This window comes from Ornithorhynchus anatinus, chromosome 3 (assembly GCF_004115215.2).
Source record: "Ornithorhynchus anatinus isolate Pmale09 chromosome 3, mOrnAna1.pri.v4, whole genome shotgun sequence".
Classification (NCBI taxonomy): Eukaryota; Metazoa; Chordata; class Mammalia; order Monotremata; family Ornithorhynchidae; genus Ornithorhynchus; species Ornithorhynchus anatinus.
This window is the reverse complement of record NC_041730.1, coordinates 39,957-54,653: the sequence shown is the minus strand read 5'-3', so window position 1 is coordinate 54,653 and position 14,697 is coordinate 39,957. Positions and strand designations below refer to the sequence as shown.

Here is a 14,697-nt window from a genome sequence, read left to right as displayed (position 1 = left end):
GTCAAGGGGAAGAACATCTCATAAAAACAATGGCAACTAAATAGAATCAAGGCGATGTACAATTCATTAACAAAATAAATAGGGTAACGAAAATATATACAGTTGAGCGGAGGAGTACAGTGCTGTGGGGGGATGGGAAGGGAGAGGTGGAGGAGCAGAGGGAAGAGGGGAAAAAGAGGGTTTAGCTGCGGAGAGGTAAAGGGGGGATGGCAGAGGGAGTAGAGGGAGAAGAGGAGCTCAGTCTGGGAACGCCTCTTGGAGGAGGTGAGTTTTAAGTAGGGTTTTGAAGAGGGAAAGAGAATCAGTTTGGCGGAGGTGAGGAGGGAGGGCGTTCCAGGACCGCGGGAGGACGTGACCCAGGGGTCGACGGCGGGATAGGCGAGACCGAGGGACGGTGAGGAGGTGGACGGCAGAGGAGCGGAGCGTGCGGGGTGGGCGGTAGGAAGAGAGAAGGGAGGAGAGGTAGGAAGGGGCAAGGTGATGGAGAGCCTCGAAGCCTAGAGTGAGAAGTTTTTGTTTGGAGCAGAGGTCGATAGGCAACCACTGGAGTTGTTTAAGAAGGGGAGTGACATGCCCAGATCGTTTCTGCAGGAAGATGAGCCGGGCAGCGGAGTGAAGAATAGACTGGAGTGGGGCGAGAGAGGAGGAAGGGAGGTCAGAGAGAAGGCTGACACAGTAGTCTAGCCGGGATATAACGAGAGCCTGTAACAGTAAGGTAGCCGTTTGGGTGGAGAGGAAAGGGCGGATCTTGGCGATATCGTAGAGGTGAAACCAGCAGGTCTCGGTAACGGATAGGATGTGTGGGGTGAACGAGAGGGACGAGTCAAGGATGACACCGAGATCGCGGGCCCGAGAGACGGGAAGGACGGTCATGCCATCGACGGTGATAGAGAAGTCTGGGAGAGGACCGGGTTTGGGAGGGAAGATGAGGAGCTCGGTCTCGCTCATGTTGAGTTTTAGGTGGCGGGCCGACATCCAGGTGGAGACGTCCCGGAGGCGGGAGGAAATGCGAGCCTGAAGGGAGGGGGAGAGGACAGGGGCAGAGATGTAGATCTGCGTGTCATCTGCGTAGAGATGGTAGTCAAAGCCGTGAGAGCGAATGAGTTCACCGAGGGAGTGAGTGTAAATGGAGAACAGAAGAGGGCCAAGAACTGACCCTTGAGGAACTCCAACAGTTAAAGGATGGGAGGGGGAGGAGGCTCCAGCGAAGGAGACCGAGAATGACCGGCCAGAGAGGTAAGAGGAGAACCAGGAGAGGACAGAGTCCGTGAAGCCAAGGTGAGATAAGGTATGGAGGAGGAGGGGATGGTCGACAGTGTCAAAGGCAGCAGAGAGGTCAAGGAGGATTAGAATGGAGTAGGAGCCATTGGATTTGGCAAGAAGGACTCTGGTTCTCCTCCTATCTCTCCGGCTGTTCATTCTCAGTATTTATGGTGGGCTCCATCTCGGCCTCCCCAACCCCCTAACTCTGAGAGTCCCTCAAAGTTCAGGTCAGTGAGCTGTCTTACACACACACACACACACAGAGCAACGCCCCCTCCCCTTCTTTCACACCTCTCCTTCCCCCTTCCTCCTCCCCCAGCGACGGGCTTTGGTCTGTTTTTGAGGGCAAGGACGTGGAGCCGTGGAAGGGGAAGGGGCAGAGGGTGGTGAGGGAGGCTGAGGCGACGGGCGCCATCTTAACTGCCGCCGGGGTGGGGGCGGGGGAGTCGCACGAGGTCATGTTCTCCCCCTCCCCCCCAGGGCACCGCCTCCAGGGGCGGGAGGGGCGAGCGCGCGGATTCGGCCTCGGGACGGGCAACGCGCGTGGGCGGGCGGAGCTCGGCCCTCCCCGCCCCCACCCATTCCGGGCAACGCGCATGCGCGGGCTGCGTCCGGCGGCGGGAAAACACCCTTCGCCCGTGCGCGCGCGCGCGCGCGTGGTCGCGCGTCCCGGCGGCGGGAAAGGCGGCGGCCTCCCGGCCTGGAGGCACGAGGCGGGCGCTCGAGGTGTGGCGGCCTCGGCCTCGCGGCGGGGCGGGAGCAACGGCCCTTCTCCTCCGTTTGGGGCTCGGAGGGCGACGGGGAGCGGACGATGGAGCCCCTACCGAGTCCGGAGGAGCGACTGGTGGCCGAACTCCTCGGCCAGAGCCGGCAGTTTGGGGCGGAGAGCTTGGAGCCGGGCGGTGTCGCGGGGATCCCGCCCGACGGGGACTTCCTCACCTTCCAAGACGCCTACCTGGGGCCGGTGGACCCCCCCGAAATGCTCCTGCCTCCGTTCTACCCCGGCCACGGCGACGGCGACCTGCTCGACGACTACGCAAATCTCCCCGAGCTGAGCTCCCTGGAGGAAGCGCTGTTCCCGTCCCTGTCCCCGCCGCGGGGCCACGCGCACTACGTCCATTTTCTGTCGCCCGTGGCCCCGCAGCCGCCCAGCCTGCAGCCCTCGCCCCTCCGCTCCGCTCCTGTAGAAGGAGCCGCGCTCGGTTTCGGAGTAAGGCCCGGAGAGGCCCCGGGGCAGAGGCCAAGACACCCCTCCCACCCCGGCCCGCGAGGGGACACACGAGGCCGGGGGGACACGACACACGGAGGCCCTTACATGTGAAGGACCCGACCACCGGGAGGGAAGAAGAATAATAATAATGGTCTTTGTTAAGCGCTTACTATGTGCCAAGTACTGTTCTAAGCGCTGGGGTAGATACAAGGGGAATTAGGTTGTCCCACGTGGGGCTCACACTTTTCATCCCCATTTGATAGATGAGGGAACTGAGGCCCAGAGAAGTAAAGTGACTTACCCAAGGTCACCCAGCTGACAAGTGGCAGAGCCGGGATTGGAACCCATATCTGACTCCCAAGCCCGGGCTCTTTCCACTCAGCCCCGCTGCTTCTCTAATAAAGCCTGGCGACTCCCAAGACGAGCCCACCCAGAACTGGGAAACAGCTCGGTCCGGCTCCTCTGGGACCATCAGCCTCCTGAGGCGGATGGGTGGGCTTCTCTTGGGGCCAAGCTCTCCTCAGGCCTCGGGGGACCTCAAGCCACCTCAGACTCATGAAATCCTGTCTGGCAGCTCATCAGAAACACAAGGAAAGAGAGAGATAGGCAATGAGAGAGAGAGAATGTTGTCTCATATTTGAAGAAGACACCACCAATGGTGAAATTCACCCATGGCTTGGTTTTTTATAGCGCTTTTATTCCAAAACGCTCAATAATCCTGGCCGTGTTGTGTGCACACTAATTGATCATGTTTATTGAGCATTTACTATGTGCAGAGCACTGTGATAATAATGATGATGGTATTTTTTAAGCACTTACCATGTGCCAAGCACTGTTCTAAGCCCTGGACTAAGTTCTTGGGAGAGTAACAGTATGACAAGAGCTGGTAGAAATATTCCCTGCCCACAAGGAGCTTTCAGTCTCTAGGAGGAGACACACATTAATAGAAATAAGTCCCTTGTGTTGTCATACTTGATGTTTATAGGAACCGGCGCTGTTCCCACTTGGGCTTCCAAACATGATCCTAAATTGGCAGGGTTTAATGTCATTGGATGGGCTGGCAATTCTTTTGTGAGGGAGCACTGGGTTGGGAGCAAAGCCATCTTTGTTCAAGGAATTAGGGAGGGGGCTCTGCTCTGCTTCCCCCGAGGCCTCTGTGGGTGCAGCGATTGCTCCCCGGAGCCGCAGTGGGAGGAAGCAGCATGGCCAAGTGGATAGAGGACAGGGCTGGGTCAGAAGGTCGTAGATTCTAATCCCAGCTTTGTCACTTGTCTGCTGTGTGACCTCGGGCAAGTCACTTCTCTGTTCCTCAGTAACCCCATCTGTAAAAGGGGGATTGAGACTGTGAGTCCCATGTGGGACCAGGGACTATGTCCAACCCGATTTGCTTGTAGTCCCCTACAGCACTGAATACAGTGCCTGGCACATAGTAAGTGCTTAATAATACAATAATAATAATATATAATAATAATGTTGGTATTTGTTAAGCGCTTAATATATACTGAGCACTGTTCTAAACGCTGGGGTAGATACAGGGTAATCAGGTTGTCCCACTTGGGGCTCACAGTCTTAATCCCCATTTTACAGATGAGGTAACTGAGGCACTGAGAAGTCAAGTGACTTGCCCAAAGTCACACAGCTGACAGGTGGTGGAGCCAGGATTAGAACCCATGACCTTTGACCCTTAAGCCCGTGCTCTCTCCACTGAGCCACACTGCTTCTCTATTTCTACATTATTAGAATAATTAATAATACATTATTAGGAGAGGGGCCCCGTTTTGAATTATGAGAGTGTAAATATTCTCCCCCAAATAGCAGTGTAAGGCAGGGTCCTCGGTATGCTTTTCCAATGTGATTGTTTTTTCTAGGTTGACATGAGAGACCCAGTTGATAATACTGGAAGAAACAGCCAGGAAGGAGCTGATTTTCAGAATCTAACTGTTCCAAGTGCCTGTGACATGTTTCCATCATTTCAAGAGATAGGGGAAAATGCCAGCTGTTCGCACCAAAATGATCCCAACCCAATGGTAATTAATGGTCGAGATAATATGAAGATAAAGTAGCCAGGTTTGGGTCTCCATCTTTCAAAATTTTAGTATGTTCATCCATTTATTCCAGCTGCCAACTTGCCCCTGGATCTGGCAGTCTCTGACCTTAGTTTTCACACTTTACCCTCCGCTTCTGCGTATACCAATTTGGGGAAATCCAGGCTGCCTCCAGGCATTCCCCCACAGGGGGTGGAATGGTGTTCATGCTGTCTGTAGAGACAACATAAGGTAGAGGGGCAGACGGGGGTCAGCACAGTCCGGGGCCTACAGGGGTGGGGAAGGGTGAGTGGAGGGTGGCCGGAGCTGATGATGACAAGTGTCCAGGTCCCTGCCCTCCAGCATCATGTCATTCATTCATTCAATTGTATATATTAAGCGCTTACTGTGTGCAAAGCACTGCCCAACGGGGAAAAGACACAAAAAACACAGAGCCATAGATATGAGCAGAGAAATATGTAGAGCATGGTAGTTCAAGCACACATGACCAAAGCATGCATAAGTACTACATGGTCCACATGAGAGAACAAAATAAAGTACAGAATAATAATAATAATAATAATGTTGGTATTTGTTAAGCACTTACTATGTGCCAAGCACTGTTCTAAGCACTGGGATAGATACAAGTTAATCAGGTTGTCCCACATAGGGCTTACAGTCTTCAACCCATTTTACAGATGAGGTAACTGAGGCCCAGAGAAATGAAGTGACTTGCCCAAAGTCACACAGCTGATAAGTGGTGGAGCTGGGATTAGAACCCACGACCTCTGACTCCCAAGCCCAGGCTCTTGCCACTAAGCTACCCGCTTCTCTGTTGTAGTAATTGAGTCATGTGTTTATCAAGAACTTACTATGTAGGAACAGTGGTAATAGCATTTACTAAGTGTATACTTTATGCACTGGGAGGGAAGACACATTTGGCAGTTAGATATGATCCCTGCTCCAATGTGTCAAGCATTGTGCTAAGCACTGGGGTAAATATAGGATAATCACACTGGACACACTCACTGTCCCACATGGGACTCAGTCTAAGAGGGAGGGAAGGAGGGAGGGTAAGTATCCTGTCACTGGGCAGGGATTATCTCTATCTGTTGCCTAATTGTACATTCCAAGCACTTAGTACAGTGCTCTGCACATAGTAAGCGCTCAGTAAATACTATTGGATGAATGAATGAATGTCCAAATCTCAACTCCTCATCTTCCCACCCAAACCCGGCCTTCCTTATCTTTCCCATCACTGTAGACAGCACCACAATTCTCTCTGTCTCACAAGCCCATAACCTTGACATTATTCTTTTCTTCTCTTTCTCATTCAGCCCTCATAGTCTGTCACCAAGTCCTGTCGACCCTACGTTTACAGCATCACTAAAATCTGTGGTTTCCTCTCCATCCAAACTGCTGCCTCCCTGATCTGAGCCCTTATGCTATCCCGCCTTGTCTACAGCGTCGGCCTCCTTGCTGACCTCCCTGCCTCCTGTCTCTCCCCACTGTAGTCCTTACTTTAATCTGCTGCCTGGATCATTTTTCTACAAAAACATTCAGTCCATGTCATCCCACTCAATCATATTCAATCGTATTTATTGAGCGCTTTCTGTGTGCAGAGCACTGCACTAAGCATTTGGGAGAGTACAAGGTAAACAATAAGCAGACACATTCCCAGCCCACAATGATCTTACAGTCCTTGAGAACCTCCGGTGGTTGTCCAGCCACCTCCGCATCAAACAGAAACTGCTTACCATCGACTTTAAAGTATCCCCTTGCTGCTCCTACCTCACCTCTTTGCTCTCACACTACAACCCAGCCTGCACACTTTGCTCCTCTAATGCTAACCTACTCACTGTACCTCAATCTCATCTACATTATCGCCAACCCCCTGCCCTCATCCATCCTCTACCTGGAACTCTCTCCCACTTAATATGACAGTCCACCACTCCTCACCTTCAGAGCCTCATTAAAATCCCATCTCCAAGAGGCTTTCACTGGCTCAGCCCACATTTCCCTACTTACTCCCTCTCCCTTCTGTGCCACCTAGGCACTTGGATCCATACCTTTTAAGCACTTGAGATTCACCCTACCCTCAGTCTTGCCACACCGATGTACATATTCATAATATCTCCCCTATCCTAAAAAAACCCAAACTCTCCCTTGACCCCATGGCTCTCTCCAGTTATGGCCCCATCTCCCTCTTACCATTTTCCAAGCTCCTTGAGTAAATTGTCTACACCCTCTCTGTCAACTTCCTCTCCAGTTGTCTCCTTGATCCCCTCCAATCTGGTTTCCATCCCCTTCACAGAAACCGCCCTCTCAAAGGTCACCAGTTATCTCCTGCTTGCCAAATTCTACAGCCTCTATTCCATCCTAATCCTCCTTGACCTCTAACTGCCTTCAACACCGTTGGCCACCCCCTTCTCCTGGAAACATTATCCAACCTCGGCTCCACGGACACTCTCCTCTTTTGGCTCTCCTCCTATCTTTCTGGTTGGTCTTTCTCTGGCTCTTTGGCAGGCTCCTCCTTTGTCTCCCACCCCCTAACTATGGGAGTCCCCTCAGGGTTCAGTTCCAGGTCCCCTTCTATTCTCCATCTACATCCACTCCCTTGGGGAACTCACTTGTTCCCTTGGCTTTAACCACCACCTCAAAGCGGGTGATTCCCAAATCTACATCTCCAGTCCTGATCTCCCCTTCTCTGCAGTCTCGCATTTCCTCCTGCTTTCAAGACATCTCTATCTGGATGTCCTCCCACTACCTCAGACTTAACATGTCTAAAAGAGAACTCCTTATCTTCCCACGAAAGCCCTATATTGCCCTCGACATTCCCATCTCTGTAATAATAGTAATAATGATGGTATTTGTTAAGTGCTTAGTATGTGCCAAGCACTGTCTAAGTGCTGGGGTAGATACAAGGTAATTAGGTTGTCCCACGTGGGGCTCACAGTCTTCATCCCCATTTTACAGATGAGGTAACTGAGGCACAGAGAAGTTAAATGACTCGCCCAAAGTCACACAGCCGATAAATAGCGGAGCTGAGATTAGAACCCACAGCCTCTGATTCCCAAGTCCCGGCTCTTTCCACTAAGCCATGCTGCTTCTCTGTAGACTTCACCACCATCCTTTCTGTCTCACAAGCCTGTAAAATTGGTGCCCTCCTCGACTCCTCTCTCTCATTTAACCTACGTATTCAATCTATCACTAAATCCTCTGGATTCAACCTTCACAACATTGCTAAAATCTGCCCTTTCCTCTCCATTCAAACTGCTACCTCGCTGATGCAAGCATTTATCCCATTCTGCCTTGACTACTGCATCATCCTCCTTGCTGACTTCCCCGGATCATTTTTCTACAAAAATGTTTAGTCCATGTCACCCCACTCAGTCAATTGTATTCATCGAGCACTTACTGTGCAGAGGGAGGTTGTGGCGAAAGGTCAGTGACAAAGACAGGATTGAGGTACAGTGAGAAGGTTGGCATTAAAAGAGCAAAGTGTGCGGGCTGGGTTGTAGTAGGAGAGTAGTGAGATGAGGTAGGAGGGGGCAAGGTGATTGAGTGCTTTAAAGCCAATTGTGAAGAGTTTCTGTTTGATGTGGAGGTGGATGGGCAACCACTGGAGATCCTTGACAAGTGGGGAAACATGGCCCGAACATTTCTGTAAAAAAATAATCTGGGCAGCAGAGTGAAATATGGACTGGAGTGCTGGCAGAGAGGGGGCAGGGAGGTCAGCAAGGAGGCTCATGCAATTATCAAGGCAGGATGGGATAAGTGCTTGGATCAGCGAGGTAGCAGTTTAGATGGAGAGGAAGGAGTGGAGTTTAGCAGTGCTGTGAAGGTTGAACCGACAGGATTTGGTGACAGAAGGAATATGTGGGTTGAATGAGCGAGATGAGTAGATGATAGCACCAAGGTTGTGGGCTTGTGAGACAGGGAGGATGGTGGTGGAGTCTACGGTGATGGGGAAATTTAGGGGGAGGATAGGGTTTCGGTGGGAAGATGAGGAGTCCTGTTTAGGACATGTTAAGTTTGAGGTGTCAACGGGCCATCCAAGTACAGATGTCCTGAACCCAGGAGGAAATATGAGGTTATGGAAAAGGATAGAGATTGGGACTGGAGAGTTATATTTGGGAATTAGTCACATAGAGATGGTAGTTGAAGCCATGGGAGTGAATAAGTTCTCCAAGGGAGTGAGTGCAGATGAAGAATTAAAGGGGACCCAGAATGGAGCCTTGAGGCATCCCATATTTAGGAGGTGGGAGTCAGAGGAGGAGCCCCAAAAGAGACTGCGAAGGAGTGGCCAGTGAGCTAGGAGGAGGAGAACCAGTAGAGGATGTTGTCAGCGAAGGCTAGGTAGGATAGTGTTTCCAGGAGAAGGGGCTGGTCACAGAGTCAAAGTCAGCTGAGAGGTTGAGTAGAGGCCATTGGATTTGGCAAGAAGGTCACTGGTAAGCTTTGGAGAGGGCAGATTTCTTGGAGGGAAGGGGGTGGAAACTAGATTGGAGCAAGGCAAGGAGAAAGTTGGAGGTGTGGAAGTGGAGACAGTAGGTATGAATAACTTGTTTGAGGAGATCGGAGAGAAGATGGGGCAATAACTGGAGAATCCTTGGGGTCAAGGGAGGCTTTTCTTAAGGACAGGGGAGACGTGAACATTTTTGAAAGCAATGGGGAAGGAGACACTGGAAAGTGAACAGTTGAAGATGGTGATCAGGGAGGGAAGAAGTGAGGGGCAAGTGTTTTGATAAGGTGCTTAGAACTCTGCTACTAGTTGGGTTTGAAATTCAATCCTGAAAGCAATGGGAAGTCCAGTAAAAATCAGACCTTACCAATAGGGGATGGGTACTTGACATTGGACAATTTTACCATCCTTTGCTTAGGTCATCAATTGTAAAAGAAAATAACTAACAGATTCAAGGTTCCTGTAATGTTTTTTCACCCCAAATCAGAACTTTCCTGCTTGAAATGAAAGGTGGTGATTTTGAAATGAAAGGTGGTCCTGCTTTTCTCTTTCAGGTGCTCTGCCAGTTGAAAGGGGGGATGCAGATACTATGTCTGAACAATTCTGGCCCAGGAGAGCTAAGGACACTTCATCTGATCCCGCAGCACCAAGACCAAAATGATCTCCTGCAGTCAGGTACAAAACCAGAGGAAGCCCTGCGCTACTCAGTTGTCACCAAATCTTTTTCTTTCTTTTCATCTCCTCTTTCATTCAATCATTCAATCAGATTTATTGAGCCCCTACTGTGTGCAGAGCACTGTACCAAGTGCTTGGGAGAGTACAATATAACAATAAACAGACACACTTCTTGTCCACAATGAGCTTACAGTCTAGAGAGGGAGACAGACATTAACATAAATAAATTGCACATGTACATACTCCTCTCATCTCCTTTCTGCATTTGGAAGTGAGTGTTTCAGGACCAGTGGGGCAGGGGATGATCAAACCAAGAGGCCAAGCAAATGGAAAGTCCTGCCGTTTTCAGGGCAATTGGAGCTGATTCAAGCCCCAAACCATTCCTCTTGGAGTCATTGATCTAGGACATATGGACAGGTGTCCAGTGCTGCTGCACTTCCCTGAGGTTGCCGAGGTCCAGTTTGTGGATCTGGTCAGATGGCATCTGGAGAACTCTTGTGACCACTGTCGATTCCCTGGTCGGGGGGATCCTCCAGACCCATTGGATGCAGCATGGCCTCTCTAAATCCCCCATCGTCAGAAAGCCCCGCTCTGTCCAGGAAGACTCCAACTCTCCAGGAAGGCCCATCAGGTGAGCGAGCAGAAACAGCGCCTCCCTTCCATTCCGCAGCAGCCCAGGTCCACTGGCTGAGTGAGACGAATGCCCGTCCTCCCTGGCTGATGGGCCTGGACTTCCTGTCGAGCCCAGAGCGTGGTGGTGGCCCGTCAATGGGGTGAGTGGGGCAGGTGAGCAGGGAAGGAGCAACAGGGACAAGCGACCCGACTGCCCTTCCTAGAGGACTCACCCAGGGCTGCACTGGCCAGGGGATTTTTTTGCTTTTCTGGTATTTGTTCAGCTCTCACTCTGAGCCATCCACTGTTCTAAGCACTGGGATAGGTACAGGCTAATCGAGTTGGACACACTTCATCCCACAGGAGTCTCTCGGTCTTAATCCCCATTTTACAGATGAGGGAACTGAAGCAAGGAGAAGTCAAGTGACTTGCTCAAAGTACCACAGCAGACAAAGGGCAGAGTCAGGATTAGAACCCAGGTCCATCTGACTCTCAGGCTCATGTTTATACTCTAGGCCACACTGTGTCTCAGCAATAAGCTCTTCCCTGAACCCCACTGGGTCAGGAGCTCTCCACGTTCAGCCCCACTGCACAGCTGGCAGCATAGGGTGACTGGCAACTTTCCCTTCCTTTCTTCTTTTTAATAACCATCCTTGTGCACTTGAGCTTTTCGAAAACAAAGATGGCCACATTTACGCTGACCTTAGGAGTGAAAATAAGTGGCCACACTCCACACTCAACACAACCCGACGGCAAGAAGATTCATCAATGCCTCCATAAATTGGTCAAGCATTGGAATCTCTCAGACATTCTCTCATTGGTAAGAGGAAGACAGATTTCCATGCTCTGAATTCATTTTCATTTTGCTTTTCTTGCAGATGGATCCCAACCTGTGACTACTTTAGTAGGAAGGTTTTTGCCAGTCCCAGCTAATTTGAATTTCATTTCACAACAGGTGAGGCATTTTTTCTTTGAAACCCCGACATTGCCGTGTTCTAAATACAGATCCCTGCTACTGCAATAACCCGATAACAGCATCAATTCACCATCTTGCTTTGCATCATTTGATCAATTGATCAATCAATTGTATTGACTGAAGGCCTGCTATGTGCAGAGAGCTATACTAAGCACTTGGGAAAGTACAACAGAGTTAGACTCGAGATAATAATAATAATAACTGTGGTATTTGTTAAGTGCTTACTGTGTGCCAGTTAATGTACTATACACTGGAGTTTATGCAAGAAAATCGGGCTGGACACAGTTCCTGACCCATGTGGGGCTCCAAGTCTCAATCCCTGTTTTCCAGGTGAGGTACTGAGGCACAGAGTAGTGAAGTGACTTACCCAGAAGCTTACAGTCTAGTTGGAGAATTAGACGCTAGAATGATCCACAAACAGAAGGAAGGGGGAAAAGGGGATGTGAATCTGAGTTAGTACTTAAGTAATTAAATAAATGAATGTTTGCTCTCATGTGCTGTACCCTGTGGCATCCTGGCCACTTTGTGGGAGAAAGGTGGTACCGTGTGTCGTTCCCCCCTCTCGCCCCAGGCTCTGACCCCAGGCAGCTCTTTAACAGCTGCAGCGAAGGTCAACTGGGGCAGAATCTCTTCCAGCCAGCTCTGAGTGCCGCAGATGTTTCCGGCCACTTCCCAGTATAACATCAGGGTCTACCAGGGCCCAGGGCAATTTACAGGTGGGATGGAGCTTTTCTTGGTGGTGGTGGTGGGGACGGGATGGACAGGATTCTATCTCGGGCACCCTGGGATCACTCCAGTAGTTTGATGGCGCCATGCTCTGACTCTCAGATTTGGTTCCCCTGAAATATATGGGAAGCATCTGGGTTCCAACTAAGCTATACTGTACCCCAAGGGATGATGGCTGAGGTTTGCAGGGAATGACAGATGTCCCATTTCCCTCTCTAGGATAGCAAGTTTTCAAATTAGGGCACTTCAACAGCAAGAGTAGTTATACAAAAGAACAGTCAACTAGAGCTTTTTCAACTAGAGCTTACTTCAGGACTTCTGGGCCACCTATGCATTGGTGTACTTCCGACCACCATGGCACTTACATTCATCCCATAACAATCTATCAATCGATCGATCTATTGCATTTATTGAGCACTCACCATGTGCAGAGAACTGTACTAAGTGTTTGGGAGAGTACAATATAACTGAGTTGGTTGACACATTTCCTTCCCCCAACAAGTTTACCATCTAGAGGGAGGAGAGAGACATTAATGTAAATATATTACCAATATATACATAAATACTGAGGGACTAAGAGAAAGGTGAATAAAAGGTGAATAAAGACAATGCAGAAGGGAGTGGAAGAAGAAGAAAAGAGGGCTTAGTTAGGGAAGGCCTCTTGGAGGAGATGTGCTTTTAATAAGGTGTTGAAGGTGGGGAGAATGATTGTCTGCTGGATCTGGAGAAGGAGGATATTACAAAGAGAAGCAGCATGGCTCAGTGGAAAGAGCACGGGCTTTGGAGTTAGAGGTCATGGGTTCGAATCCCGGCTCGGCCACTTGGCGGCTGTGTGACTTTGGGCAAGTCACTTAACTTCTCGGTGCCTCAGTTCCCTCATCTGTAAAATGGGGATGAAGACTGTGAGCCCCACGTGGGACAACCTGATTCCCCTGTGTCTACCCCAGCGCTTAGAACAGTGCTCGGCACATAGTAAGTGCTTAACAAATACCAACATTATTATTATTATTACAAGCCGGAGGCATGATGTTGGCAAGAGGACAGTGGCGAGATAGATGAGGTCGAGGTACAGCAAGTAGGTTGGCAAGAGAGAAATGCAGTGTCCGGGCTGGGTTGTAGTAGGAAAGCAATGAGTTAAGATAGGAGGAGACAAAGTGGCAAGTCAAGAAGCAGCGTGGCCTAATGGATAGTGCTTGGGCTGGAAAGTCAGAAGGACCTGGGTTCTGAAAGATGATGGAGTGCCTTAAAGCCAATGATAAGGAGTTCCTGTTTAATGCGGAGGTGGAAGGGTAGAGGAGTGGGGAAACATGGACTGAACAATTTTGTAGAGAAAAGATCCGGACAGCAGAGTGAAATACAGACTGGAATGGGGAGAGACAGGAGGCAGGGAACTCAGCAAGGAGGCTGATGTGGTAGTCAATGTAGGATAGGATAAGGGCTTGGATCACTCACTCACTGCCTTCCATGCCCCAGTGAGAACTTTGCTCGCGGGGACCAAAGAGTGCCAGTGGTGCTATGCAAATCACCTGCACAAAAATTGGTTCCTCCACTCGGGTTCTTGGTCCTAAAGTCTCGGGGCCACAGCTCTTTTGTCCTTCCCAATGGGATGCTCCATCATCCTTGTTCCTTCCCAGATTAAGCGCCGGTTTTCCTCAGATCCCCCTCATTCCCACATCATCACGACTCTCTCCCTTTACTCTTCCCCCTCGCCCCGCCCTACAGCACTTCTGTATATATGTATATATCTATATTTATATTGATGCCTGTTTACTTTTATTGATGTCTGTCTTCCCCGTTCTAGACTGTGAGCCCTTCGTGGGCATTGGTTCATTCATTCATTCATTCAATTGTATTTATTGAGCGCTTACTGTGTGCAGAGCACTGTACTAAGCACTTGGAATGTACGATTCGGCAACAGAGACAATCCTTGCTGTAATGCACTTTCCAAGCGCTTTAGTACAGTGCTCTGCACACAATAAGCACTCAATAAATATGATTGAATGAATGAATGAATTGTTCTCTGAATGCCTGTTTCTGTTTTGAACAGCTTGAACAGGGATCCTCATCACCAGCAACTGATGGAGCCACATTTCTTTCAGAACCAAATCTTCAAGGGCCGACAGGCGTAACAGTAGCTGGGTAAGAAATGTTCAAACCATTATTTGCCACTGGTTTAAAAGTTGTTAAAAGCAACCATCTGTCACAGTAGGGGTGAATGCTAAAACAAAAATTTCTTACCTGTTGGCCCATGGACATCACACACATTCCATGTTGGCCGACATGCCTCAGGCCAGGCCAGCTTATCCAAGGACCAAAAAGAGCAACTGGAGACGTGGCCCTGGGGGCGAGCACAAAGTAGCAAGGCAGGGACTGGGGCCGGAGGCCTGAGACCCTGGCCCTTCCCCGGCCTCCCACCACCTGTCGGGAAGGGGACGGGAAATCCCAAGGAAGGGACCCCATCACTCTCTGTCTGCCCATCTTTCCCTCTTGCGCCTGGATCGACTCCTTCCTCCTAGCCTGGCAAGAGCACAGACCTGCTGTTCGTGTGGGGCCAGAGCCATGAGACTGAGCCGACCCTTCCCTCTTGGACCTTCAGAAGATGTCATTGCAGGCTACATTTCTGTCCACAACCAGGCCAAAAAGACCAAGCTCACTCTCTCCACCCCAAGTAGACTTGTAGTTTTTCTCCCGGGGATTAACAGTGACCACTGTTTGCAATGCTCATGAATACCCACGGCTATTCTTT

General features: G+C 50.1%; 1 protein-coding gene across 3 annotated transcripts in view; it reads left to right on the top strand.

Moving 5' to 3' along the window:
- The first annotated feature begins 1,981 nt into the window (after window positions 1-1,981).
- Window positions 1,982-14,697, top strand: part of TESMIN (testis expressed metallothionein like protein) — a 38,502-nt gene continuing 25,786 nt past the window's right edge. For 2 of the 3 annotated variants that reach the window (XM_029061607.2, XM_029061608.2), the window contains exons 1-5: window positions 1,983-2,473; window positions 4,342-4,500; window positions 9,517-9,637; window positions 11,128-11,204; window positions 13,999-14,090. In XM_029061607.2, coding sequence (XP_028917440.1) covers window positions 2,075-2,473; window positions 4,342-4,500; window positions 9,517-9,637; window positions 11,128-11,204; window positions 13,999-14,090 — 848 coding nt within the window. In that variant the 5' untranslated portion in view covers window positions 1,983-2,074. Of the gene's footprint in view, window positions 2,474-4,341; window positions 4,501-9,516; window positions 9,638-11,127; window positions 11,205-13,998; window positions 14,091-14,697 lie in introns of all 3 variants that reach the window. The other variant, XM_029061605.2, reaches the window with a different exon arrangement.